At 41.1% G+C, this 13,924-nt stretch overlaps 1 protein-coding gene across 1 annotated transcript; it reads left to right on the top strand.

Moving 5' to 3' along the window:
* The first annotated feature begins 7,869 nt into the window (after positions 1–7,869).
* LOC139396786 (transcription factor Sox-7-like) lies at positions 7,870–11,362 on the top strand. The gene is made up of 2 exons (XM_071143699.1): positions 7,870–8,391; positions 10,133–11,362. Exons 1-2 carry the CDS (start codon positions 8,160–8,162, stop codon positions 11,254–11,256), a joined length of 1,356 nt encoding a protein of 451 aa, XP_070999800.1. The 5' UTR covers positions 7,870–8,159; the 3' UTR covers positions 11,257–11,362.
* Positions 11,363–13,924: the final 2,562 nt, after the last annotated feature.

Below are 13,924 nucleotides of genomic sequence, written 5' to 3'. Positions count from 1 at the left end.
TAGACAAGAAAATGTATTTGAACTCCTGGAAAGAGATCGGAGAGGTACATGAGGATAGATATGCGATAAGAGGTCAATCCTGTGTCCTTCTATCCCCCCCAACGGTCTGCATCACATTGACCTCTTTACCGCATCAATCTCCATTACCTCTAGGGGCTACTGGGGTGTAGGTCGGAGATTGTAGACTTCTTTGCTTGAGTGATATTTTTTTTTTTATAGGGATTCTTTCAACGTGATAAATGTGTAATGTATATGAGTTTCTAAACCAGGGCTTTAGGACATTGAGACAGGAATAGGGAGACCTATTGGCACTACAGAGAGAACCAGAATTTTACTAGGCTGATGTCACTTGAATAATTAATTATCATTATAATATATCCTTTGTATTATAATATTCATCGGCAGGTTGGCGGCAGTGATGCTGCTTTCCTTTAAAAGGCGCTGAATGGTCAATCCGACGTCTGCGTTGGCCGTGGAGCATTTACGTTGATACAACATTTACTGTGATACATTTACGTTGATACAACATTTACTGTGATACATTTACGTTGATACAACATTTACTGTGATACATTTACGTTGATACAACATTTACGTTGATACATTTACGTTGATACAACATTTACTGTGATACATTTACGTTGATACAACATTTACTGTGATACATTTACGTTGATACATTTACGTTGATACATTTACGTTGATACAACATTTACGTTGATACAACATTTACTGTGATACATTTACGTTGATACAACATTTACGTTGATACAACATTTACTGTGATACATTTACGTTGATACAACATTTACTGTGATACATTTACGTTGATACAACATTTACGTTGATACAACATTTACTGTGATACATTTACGTTGATACAACATTTACTGTGATACATTTACGTTGATACAACATTTACGTTGATACAACATTTACTGTGATACATTTACGTTGATACAACATTTACTGTGATACATTTACGTTGATACAACATTTACTGTGATACATTTACGTTGATACAACATTTACTGTGATACATTTACGTTGATACAACATTTACTGTGATACATTTACGTTGATACAACATTTACTGTGATACATTTACGTTGATACAACATTTACTGTGATACATTTACGTTGATACAACATTTACTGTGATACATTTACGTTGATACAACATTTACTGTGATACATTTACGTTGATACAACATTTACTGTGATACATTTACGTTGATACAACATTTACGTTGATACATTTACGTTGATACAACATTTACGGTGATACATTTACGTTGATACAACATTTACTGTGATACATTTACGTTGATACAACATTTACGTTGATACAACATTTACGGTGATACATTTACGTTGATACACCATTTACGTTGATACATTTACGTTGATACATTTACGATGATGCAACATTTACGTTGATACAACATTTACGTTGATACATTTACGTTGATACAACATTTACGCTGATACATTTACGTTGATACATTTACGATGATGCAACATTTACGTTGATACAACATTTACGTTGATACAACATTTACGTTGATACATTTACGTTGATACATTTACGTTGATACAACATTTACGTTGATACAACATTTACGTTGACACAACATTTACGTTGATACAACATTTACGTTGATACAACATTTACGTTGATACAACATTTACGTTGATATATTTACGGTGATACATTTACGATGATACAACATTTACGGTGATACAACATTTACGGTCAGGGCATTCATACTTCTTGAGCTTCACTGAAGCAGCACAGAACTGTTGTCAAGGAAGTTGTCAAGGAAGTGAGTTTGTGTTTATTACAGGACCGTCCGTCCTCACGTACTGTCAACCAATCATGTCAATGTGGAGCTATACAGAATCCTCTGCATTGTTGCAAAATTTGAGAGATGATGAAGGTACAGAGCTCAATTTGGCCTCTGCTGCCTCCGGAGGCTCCTCAATTACATTTAAAAAATATATATATATTTCACCTTTATTTAACCAGGTAGGCTAGTTGAAAACAAGTTCTCATTTACAACTGCAACCTGGCCAAGATAAAGCAAAGCAGTTCGACACAAACAACAACACAGAGTTACACATGGAGTAAAACAAACATACAGTCAATAATACAGTAGAAAAAAAGAAAACAAAGTCTATAAAGAGTGAGTGCAAATGAGGTGAGATAAGGGAGTTAAGGCAATAAATAGGCCATGGTGGTGAAGTAATTACAATATAGCAATTAAACACTGGAATGGTAGATGTGCAGTAGATGAATGTGCAGGTAGAGATACTGGGGTGCAAAGGAGCAAGATAAATACATAAATACAGTATGGGGATGAGGTAGGTAGATGGGCTGTTTACAGATGGGCTATGTGCAGTGATCTGTGAGCTGCTCTGACAGCTGGTGCTTAAAGCTAGTGAGGGAGATAAGAGTCTCCAACTTCAGTGATTTTTGCAGTTCGTTCCAGTCATTGGCAGCAGAGAACTGGAAGGAAAGGCGACCAAAGTAGGAATTGACTTTGGGGGTGACCAGTGAGATATACTTGCTGGAGCGTGTGCTACGAGTGGGTGCTGCTATGGTGACCAGTGAGCTGAGATAAGGCGGGGCTTTACCTACTAGAGACTTGTAGATGACCTGTACATCACAATGCGCCTCCGACCACATTTTCCGATCAAGCATAAACTGTCTCTTAGGCCATGAAGAAGAGCAGGTATGATTAGTCTACATACACGTCCTCAGGTGAGGTGTATCCTTAGAAACCAGCGGTATATCCTTAGAAACCAGCGGTATATCCTTAGAAACCAGCGGCATATCCTTAGAAACCAGCGGTATATCCTTAGAAACCAGCGGTATATCCTTAGAAACCAGCGGTATATCCTTAGAAACCAGCGGTGTATCCTTAGAAACCAGCGGTGTATCCTTAGAAACCAGCGGTATATCCTTAGAAACCAGCGGTATATCCTTAGAAACCAGCGGTATATCCTTAGAAACCAGCGGTATATCCTTAGAAACCAGCGGTATATCCTTAGAATCCAGCGGTATATCCTTAGAAACCAGCGGTATATCCTTAGAAACCAGCGGTATATCCTTAGAAACCAGCGGTATATCCTTAGAAACCAGCGGTATATCCTTAGAAACCAGCGGTATATCCTTAGAAACCAGCGGTGTATCCTTAGAAACCAGCGGTGTATCCTTAGAAACCAGCGGTGTATCCTTAGAAACCAGCGGTGTATCCTTAGAAACCAGCGGTATATCCTTAGAAACCAGCGGTATATCCTTAGAAACCAGCGGTATATCCTTAGAAACCAGCGGTATATCCTTAGAAACCAGCGGTATATCCTTAGAAACCAGCGGTATATCCTTAGAAACCAGCTGTATATCCTTAGAAACCAGCGGTATATCCTTAGAAACCAGCGGTATATCCTTAGAAACCAGCGGTATATCCTTAGAAACCAGCGGTATATCCTTAGAAACCAGCGGTATATCCTTAGAAACCAGCGGTATATCCTTAGAAACCAGCTGTATATCCTTAGAAACCAGCGGTATATCCTTAGAAACCAGCTGTATATCCTTAGAAACCAGCGGTATATCCTTAGAAACCAGCGGTATATCCTTAGAAACCAGCTGTATATCCTTAGAAACCAGCGGTATATCCTTAGAAACCAGCTGTATATCCTTAGAAACCAGCGGTATATCCTTAGAAACCAGCGGTATATCCTTAGAAACCAGCTGTATATCCTTAGAAACCAGCGGTATATCCTTAGAAACCAGCTGTATATCCTTAGAAACCAGCGGTATATCCTTAGAAACCAGCGGTATATCCTTAGAAACCAGCGGTATATCCTTAGAAACCAGCGGTATATCCTTAGAAACCAGCGGTATATCCTTAGAAACCAGCGGTATATCCTTAGAAACCAGCGGTGTATATCCTTAGAAACCAGCGGTATATCCTTAGAAACCAGCGGTGTATCCTTAGAAACCAGCGGTATATCCTTAGAAACCAGCGGTATATCCTTAGAAACCAGCGGTGTATCCTTAGAAACCAGCGGTGTATCCTTAGAAACCAGCGGTGTATCCTTAGAAACCAGCGGTGTATCCTTAGAAACCAGCGGTGTATCCTTAGAAACCAGCGGTGTATCCTTAGAAACCAGCGGTATATCCTTAGAAACCAGCGGTGTATCCTTAGAAACCAGCGGTGTATCCTTAGAAACCAGCGGTGTATCCTTAGAAACCAGCGGTGTATCCTTAGAAACCAGCGGTATATCCTTAGAAACCAGCGGTATATCCTTAGAAACCAGCGGTGTATATCCTTAGAAACCAGCGGTGTATCCTTAGAAACCAGCGGTATATCCTTAGAAACCAGCGGTGTATCCTTAGAAACCAGCGGTATATCCTTAGAAACCAGCGGTATATCCTTAGAAACCAGCGGTATATCCTTAGAAACCAGCGGTATATCCTTAGAAACCAGCGGTATATCCTTAGAAACCAGCGGTATATCCTTAGAAACCAGCGGTATATCCTTAGAAACCAGCGGTATATCCTTAGAAACCAGCGGTATATCCTTAGAAACCAGCGGTATATCCTTAGAAACCAGCGGTATATCCTTAGAAACCAGCTGTATATCCTTAGAAACCAGCGGTATATCCTTAGAAACCAGCTGTATATCCTTAGAAACCAGCGGTATATCCTTAGAAACCAGCGGTGTATCCTTAGAAACCAGCGGTATATCCTTAGAAACCAGCGGTATATCCTTAGAAACCAGCGGTATATCCTTAGAAACCAGCGGTATATCCTTAGAAACCAGCTGTATATCCTATATCCTTAGAAACCAGCGGTATCCTTATATATCCTTAGAAACCAGCGGTATATCCTTAGAAACCAGCGGTATATCCTTAGAAACCAGCGGTATATCCTTAGAAACCAGCGGTATATCCTTAGAAACCAGCGGTATATCCTTAGAAACCAGCGGTATATCCTTAGAAACCAGCGGTATATCCTTAGAAACCAGCTGTATATCCTTAGAAACCAGCGGTATATCCTTAGAAACCAGCGGTATATCCTTAGAAACCAGCGGTATATCCTTAGAAACCAGCGGTATATCCTTAGAAACCAGCTGTATATCCTTAGAAACCAGCGGTATATCCTTAGAAACCAGCTGTATATCCTTAGAAACCAGCGGTATATCCTTAGAAACCAGCGGTATATCCTTAGAAACCAGCGGTATATCCTTAGAAACCAGCGGTATATCCTTAGAAACCAGCGGTATATCCTTAGAAACCAGCGGTATATCCTTAGAAACCAGCTGTATATCCTTAGAAACCAGCGGTATATCCTTAGAAACCAGCGGTGTATCCTTAGAAACCAGCGGTATATCCTTAGAAACCAGCGGTATATCCTTAGAAACCAGCGGTATATCCTTAGAAACCAGCGGTATATCCTTAGAAACCAGCTGTATATCCTTAGAAACCAGCGGTATATCCTTAGAAACCAGCGGTATATCCTTAGAAACCAGCGGTATATCCTTAGAAACCAGCGGTATATCCTTAGAAACCAGCGGTGTATCCTTAGAAACCAGCGGTATATCCTTAGAAACCAGCGGTATATCCTTAGAAACCAGCTGTATATCCTTAGAAACCAGCGGTATATCCTTAGAAACCAGCGGTATATCCTTAGAAACCAGCGGTATATCCTTAGAAACCAGCGGTATATCCTTAGAAACCAGCTGTATATCCTTAGAAACCAGCGGTATATCCTTAGAAACCAGCTGTATATCCTTAGAAACCAGCGGTATATCCTTAGAAACCAGCGGTGTATCCTTAGAAACCAGCGGTATATCCTTAGAAACCAGCGGTATATCCTTAGAAACCAGCGGTATATCCTTAGAAACCAGCGGTATATCCTTAGAAACCAGCTGTATATCCTTAGAAACCAGCGGTATATCCTTAGAAACCAGCGGTATATCCTTAGAAACCAGCGGTATATCCTTAGAAACCAGCGGTATATCCTTAGAAACCAGCGGTATATCCTTAGAAACCAGCGGTGTATCCTTAGAAACCAGCGGTATATCCTTAGAAACCAGCGGTATATCCTTAGAAACCAGCTGTATATCCTTAGAAACCAGCGGTATATCCTTAGAAACCAGCGGTATATCCTTAGAAACCAGCGGTATATCCTTAGAAACCAGCGGTATATCCTTAGAAACCAGGCTGGAGAAATGGACAGATCACCTTTTACTACGTCATTTGAAGTCATGAAAGTCAAAACAAATGGAAAGGGTCTTTCCTACAGCCTAATATAGGTCTTTCCCCATCATCGTGCATGCGTCAAGCGTCTAAGGGGGAGGGGGGGGTACCTAGTAAATTGTACAACTGAATGCATTCAACTGAAATGTGTCTTCCGCATTATTATTTATTTCACCTTTATTTAACCAGGTAGGCCAGTTGAGAACACCTTTATTTAACCAGGTAGGCCAGTTGAGAACACCTTTATTTAACCAGGTAGGCCAGTTGAGAACACCTTTATTTAACCAGGTAGGCCAGTTGAGAACACCTTTATTTAACCAGGTAGGCCAGTTGAGAACACCTTTATTTAACCAGGTAGGCCAGTTGAGAACACCTTTATTTAACCAGGTAGGCCAGTTGAGAACACCTTTATTTAACCAGGTAGGCCAGTTGAGAACACCTTTATTTAACCAGGTAGGCTAGTTGAGAACACCTTTATTTAACCAGGTAGGCCAGTTGAGAACACCTTTATTTAACCAGGTAGGCCAGTTGAGAACACCTTTATTTAACCAGGTAGGCCAGTTGAGAACACCTTTATTTAACCAGGTAGGCCAGTTGAGAACACCTTTATTTAACCAGGTAGGCCAGTTGAGAACGCCTTTATTTAACCAGGTAGGCTAGTTGAGAACGCCTTTATTTAACCAGGTAGGCTAGTTGAGAACACCTTTATTTAACCAGGTAGGCCAGTTGAGAACACCTTTATTTAACCAGGTAGGCCAGTTGAGAACACCTTTATTTAACCAGGTAGGCCAGTTGAGAACACCTTTATTTAACCAGGTAGGCCAGTTGAGAACGCCTTTATTTAACCAGGTAGGCCAGTTGAGAACGCCTTTATTTAACCAGGTAGGCCAGTTGAGAACGCCTTTATTTAACCAGGTAGGCCAGTTGAGAACAAGTTCTCATTTACAACTGCGACCTGGTCAAGATAAAGCAAAGCAGTTCGACACAGACAACAACACAGATTTACACATGGAATAAACAAACATACAGTCAATAACACAGTAGAAAAAAAAGAGTCTATATACAGTGAGTGTAAATGAGGTGAGATAAGGGAGGTAAGGCAATAAATAGGCCATAGTGGCAAAGTAATTACACACTTGTGTTGGAAACTTTTCCGTGTGTCTTATTACTTATTTTACAGGTTTAAAGAACAAAAATATCACTGTCAAGACAATCTACATTAAGATAATATGAAAAATATAATAATTCGAAAAAAAATCATGTACAAAAAATCTAAAGCAATGTAATACCATTGGGGGGGGGGGGTGAATAAAAGTTATTATATTCTATAAAATGACAGTTAAGATGACAGCTAAGAACCAATTAGGACTTCTTCTTTTATTACTGTCATTAGGCCTAGCCTATTAAAGCTGTTTTTGTTGTATGACGTGATTTATTAGTAAATGGTGCTGAAATGTCCCTCTCCCCCTTCTTTTTTTTTCTCGAAGGCAGGTTTCGAGTTGCAGTCAAGGAGGAGCTGAGAGTCCTCTGTGGTTGCTGTTGGAACCTGCTGCCCAAATATAAAGAGCTGTTTTGCCTCCCGACCGCAAGCAAACACTGAATCGCAAACACTGAATCACAACCTCATAGGAGGAGATCAGAAACCACACATACACACGGTGCTTCTCATAACCAAAAGTGGCATCCAGTCTAGCTTAGACTTCTAGCCTACAGCTCAACCAATTTAGTCAGTTGATGAGTCAGGTCGCTACAAACCAATTCTTTACTCTTAAAAAAGAGTGATAAATATCTTATGGAACGTATTTCTTAAGGCGCATCCCATTGTAATAGAGTCTAGTAAATTGAGAGCAAGTGAAGTTTTGTTGAGAGAGGAGAGAGCGCAGAGAGCGAGGATGGCTGCACTGATCAGCGCGTACTCGTCTTGGCCGGAGAGCTTTGAGTGCTCGGCGGGAGATGGAGACGTGCCCGACGGACATGGCTCACACAGAACTCCCGTGGACAAGGCGTCGGAGCCGCGCATCAGGCGGCCCATGAATGCGTTCATGGTCTGGGCCAAAGATGAGAGGAAGCGCCTGGCTGTCCAAAACCCAGACCTGCACAACGCAGAGCTCAGTAAAATGCTAGGTGAGATTAACGTTTATGTTTACGGAAATATGTAATATTTATAGATACAATATTTAGGATATTATTATTATCATTATTACGCAATACCCAGGCTCTGCCAACAGTTGGGCTATGTCAAATCAGAGCTATTCCTAGCCTACAACTTTTCAAGGTAATTGAGATGAGAAATTATGTATTCAATTTTAGCCTGAAGTATATAAAGAAACTATAATCGAGTCAAAAATATATAAACTTCTTAGTTTCTTGAGCATATTGATTATATAGGCTATGTCCTAAAATAAATTAAAAATAAACTCCTCACGAAAACTTTAAGTGGCAGTAAATTAATGAGTGGACGTCGCTAATTCGATTTTATAGGTAATCAATCTCATTGCACAAAGTTCTCTTAAATTGAGGTAGTTTAACAAGAGGCCTGTGGGTCACTTGGATTAGTGCGTAAATCTCAACGTGCGCCCTTGCGCTTCGTTATTGTCTGTTTTCCGTCACTCACAACTATATTTCGCTCATAAAATACATCAAAACAGACAAACTATATTAGCCAGTTAAAATGTAAATATATATTTGCTGATTTTGATACATTTTGAAAGCATAGCCCTATCCATTCCTATTGAACTGGCGGGGATGAGCTTTTAAGGCTCAAAATAAAGACTTTAATTTTGACTTATTTGTTGCTTTTTCGTTAAAATTGGGTTACCTTTTGGTATAGCGGGTAGTTCATTATTTCGTTCAAATTATTGAATGAGTCATTTTATTTTCCTCTTTGCCAACAAAAATTGTAGCCCGTATTACAGTGTGAACACAGAGTATATGTTTTCCCCTAACGCAGTATTCATTTTTTTTTTAAAATAAATTCCGTTAAAACACGTTTTTACATGGACTTATATAAATATATTTTTTCAGGATAAGGTATCCTATCGCAAAATCCCCTTTGCTTTTGTGATGCTATTATTTTCTGTTAGTACAAATCTCTCCGACCACGGAATAGGGTGAATAATTTAGTTTCAACCAGATTGAATTAAACTATGCATTTTTTTCTTCTCAATGTTAGGCTGCTAGAAGTCTCCATCCTTCTGAGAAAATGTGATGTTTTAGATTTAAAATAAATATGTTTCATTTTTAAGGGAACCAGTTCTTCCGTGAGTTTTTTTGTGTGGACTCAAATTGACAAAACCAATTAGGCTACCTTTTCCATGAAACACATATACAATTCATCAACATGAGAGAGTTTAACTGATCAACATGAGAGAGTTTATACTTTATTTATATATAAACCATGGAAGGTAAATATTTTTCTGTTAAATTCCTTCAAAAGAAGAAAATGGCCATTCAGTAAAGACATCTTTTGGAAATTAGATCTGACATCACTTAGATGTTCATAAATTATCTTCAAGATAATTCTCAACAATTTGAAGGTGCTTTTCATTTAAACGCGACCGTGTCATAACTGTAATAACGCATGAACAAAACACACCATGTAACCATTGGTTACAGCTGTGGCTCTCCGATCTCGACCGTTCCAAAAACATTTTAACGGATTACAAATTACGTTTAACAATTAGCCCTTTTTGTTGCTGTTAAAAACTAATAGCAGCTATGTGTTTTCTTCACTAATGTTTCAGTCAACTAATATGTCTTTAAAGTTATCTTCCATCCAACATTAAATAAGTGATAGATTATTATTGATTGATAAGACTATTGTAGATAATAAATGAATCTATGTCCTGTTGTTTCTTCATGCCAGGCAAGTCGTGGAAGGCGCTGACCCCCTCTCAGAAGCGTCCCTACGTGGAGGAGGCCGAGAGGCTGCGGGTGCAGCACATGCAGGACTACCCCAACTATAAGTACCGGCCTCGTCGCAAGAAGCAGCTAAAACGCATCTGTAAACGCGTGGACCCCGGCTTCCTGCTGGGCAGCCTGGCGGGCCCCGACCAGAATGCCTTGTCCGACCCCCGGGGCCTCTGCCACCCCTTGGGTTTGGATAAGGACGAGGATGGGGTTAGTGGTGGTGATGGAGGTGTTGGGTTCTCGTCCCTCTCTTCCCGCAGCCCAGGGCCTCTACCTGGGGTTAGATCCTTCAGAGACTTACCGTCCAGCTCCAGCTCCAACAGCTTCGACACCTATCCCTACGGCCTCCCCACCCCGCCTGAGATGTCCCCTCTGGATCACGACCACCCCTCCTACTACCCTTCCTCCTCTTCCTCCTCCTCGTCCGTCTCTTCCCCCGAGGAGCGCCACCAGCACCGTCAGGGTCAGACCCCCGGAGGTGGAGGTGGGGGTCCCATGTGCCTCAGTCCTTCATCCTACCACCCTGACTACACCCCCACTCAGACTTCCATTCACTGTGGTGGCTCCCACTCCCACCTGACCCACCTCTCCCACTTGTCCCAGACCCAGTCCGGAGGCCTCATCCCTGGGCATCCTCTGTCCTACTACAACCCATCCTCCTGGTCCTCCCAGCTCCAGGTCCACCCGGGCCTCAATCACCCTCACTTAAGGCACCTTTCCCCAGGTCACCACCAACAGCACCACTTGGGTCAGCTATCCCCTCCTCCCGAGCAGAACCACAGTCACCTGGAGACTTTGGACCAGCTGAGTCAGGTAGAGCTTCTAGGGGAGGTCGACCGCGATGAGTTCGACCAGTACCTGAACTCGACGGTGGCAGGCGCTGCAGCAGCAGGGGTGGGGGTGTTCCGTTCCGAACAGGGAGGAGGAGGAGGAGGAGGAACGATGACGGTGACCGGTCACATCCAGGTGACATCGGCCTCGGCTCCGTCTTCTGAGAGCAGCGTCGTCGGGGAAACCAGCCTGATCTCTGTGCTGGCGGACGCCACGGCAGCATACTACAACAACTACGGCATCTCTTAGACAGGACGGGTTGTCGAGTTACCTGGTCGCCATGCCTACGCCCGCCGCTCTCGTCGTCACACCTGGAACTGACCAGGGGACATATGTCTCAAGCGTTTTAGAGTAGGAGTGCTGATCTAGGATCAGCCCCCCCCCCCCCGGTCCATGTAATCTGATTCATTATGATCTAGGATCTGTCCCCTCCCCTCCATGTAATCTGATTCATTATGATCTAGGATCACCCCCCCCCCCCCCCCCCCCCCCCCCCCCCCCCGGTCGATGTAACTTGATCCATTATGATCTAGGATCAGCCCCCCCCCCCCCCCTCTCTCTCTAGAGAGAGAGATACAGAGAGAGAAATATATATATATATATATATATATATATATAGAGAGAGAGAGAGAGAGAGTGAGAGACCTCAGGGATGCTCACATCGAACACTCGTTTGTCACTTCTATCTGTCTATTTCCAAAACAGAATAACAATCGGGACAGTTTGAGTCGTTGAGGTAAAATGTCTTAACGTGTTGCCAGTAAGGCTCAGGAGCTCTCATCTCTTGTCGAAGTACTTTGATGTTTCACCTAAATTTCACCTTCACTTTATTATAATGCTGTTATTATGAATTATTTCTGTTTTGAATGTTTATTATTTGTTACCCAACATTTAGTTGGTGAGTTTTTACCTCAGTAGTTGAGTAGAAAATGATGATTAGGATGGATATTTCTTATCCAATTCTCCTAGACAACATTGTCTGGTGTCACAAATGGTACCCTGCTCCCAAAAATAATGCACTACGTTTACCCAGGAACCATTGGGCTCTAGTCAAAAGTATTGCACTATAAAGAGGAATAGGGTGCCATTTTGGGACGCCACCACAGTGTATCATGAAGAAAAATACTTTATATACTTTTTAATTTTTGAAGTACTTCATGTATAATCATAATCTTTACAATGAAAATAGCAATGATGATAACTATTTACTGTATGCTGATTTACGGTTTGTGAAATTGAATTAATTTAAAATAAAAGTTCCACTTTTATATACAAATATTTGTAACTTGTATATAACCACATGCCGACATGCACAGACTAACATCAAGGTGTATCGAATTTTTTTTAATCGTTTTGGTATGATACTGCATAATACTCAAATATACAGTACCAGTCAAAAGTTTGGACACACCTACCCATTCAAGGGTTGTTCTTTATTTGTTACTATTTTCTACATTGTAGAATAATAGTGAATACATCAAAACTATGAAATAACACATATGGAATCATGTAGTAACCAAAAAAGTGTTAAACAAATGAAAATATATTTTATATTTGAGATTCTTCAAAGTAGCCACCCCTTTGCCTTGATGACAGCTTTACACACTCTTGGCATTCTCTCAACCAGCTTCATGAGTGGGGAGTCTTGTTTATGCCATGTGTAACTCTGTGTTGTTGTACGTGTCGAACTGCTTTGCTTTATCTTGGCCAGAGGTCGCAGTTGTAAATGAGAACTTGTTCTCAACTAGCCTACCTGGTTAAATAAAGGTGAAATAAATAAAACATTTTTTAAATGAGGTAGTCACCTGGAATGCATTTCAATTAACAGGTGTGCCTTGTTCAAAGTAAAAAATGGTGGAATTCTTTTCCTTCTTAATGCGTTTGAGCCAATTAGTTGTGTTGTGACAAGGTAGGGGTGGTATACAGAAGATTTGGTAAAAGACCAAGTCCATATTATGTCAAGAACAGATCAAATAAGCAAAGAGAAATGACAGTCCATCACTACTTTAAGACATGAAGGTCATGAAGGTATGTGTTATGTCATAGTGTTGACGTCTTCACTATTATTCTACAATGTAGAAAATAGTAACAAATAAAGAAAAACCCTTGAATGAGTAGGTGTGTCCAAACTTTTGACTGGCATTAAAAATATTATATTCTAATTAAGAAAGAAGGAGAGAAAGACGTCGACTTTTCAAAAGACAACTGTTTGCTTATATTAAGTATTTTATTTCATTGAGGGCAACAAAAAAAAAAAAACAGCATTGTGAATTATGAAATTATCTCAGCGTTGTTTTTCTTTTGCTGCCATGTCGTAACCAAGAGGAAAACTGTTTACTGGTAATATTATTCGGTCTGTGATGTTGATAGGAGCGTCACCAATGCCTGCTCGGACTATGCTGGGCCCCAGGCAAGCCTGAAGCTTGAGAACACCTTTATTTAACCAGGTAGGCCAGTTATTCGGTCTGTGATGTTGATAGGAGCGCGTCACCAATGCCTGCTCGGACTATGCTGGGCCCCAGGCAAGAAGCCCCGTTGTTACTCGTGGTCCCCTCTCTCTCTGTTTTTTCCTCCTCTCTCTCTTTCTCTTTGTCCCTCTTTCTCCTCCCTCTCTCTCTCCCTCTCTCTGTCCCTCTTTCTCTTCCCTCTCTCTCTCCCTCTCTCTGTCCCTCTTTCTCCTCCCCCTCTCTCTCCCTCTCTCTGTCCCTCTTTCTCCTCCCTCTGTCTATCCATCTTTTTCTCTCTTCCCCCTCCCCCCTCTTCTTTATAAACTGTAGTTGTACAGTGAAATTAATAAACAAATAAATCTGCATCATTGACTGTTTCTAAAACGTTCCTTATTTCTCTGATCATTGACTGTTTCTGACACGTTCCTCATTTCTCTGATCATTGACTGTTTCTAAAACATTCCTCATGT

Source organism: Oncorhynchus clarkii, unplaced genomic scaffold, assembly GCF_045791955.1.
Source record: "Oncorhynchus clarkii lewisi isolate Uvic-CL-2024 unplaced genomic scaffold, UVic_Ocla_1.0 unplaced_contig_10271_pilon_pilon, whole genome shotgun sequence".
Classification (NCBI taxonomy): Eukaryota; Metazoa; Chordata; class Actinopteri; order Salmoniformes; family Salmonidae; genus Oncorhynchus; species Oncorhynchus clarkii.
The sequence above is the reverse complement of the archived record's forward strand: the minus strand, read 5'-3'. Positions and strand labels throughout refer to the sequence as shown.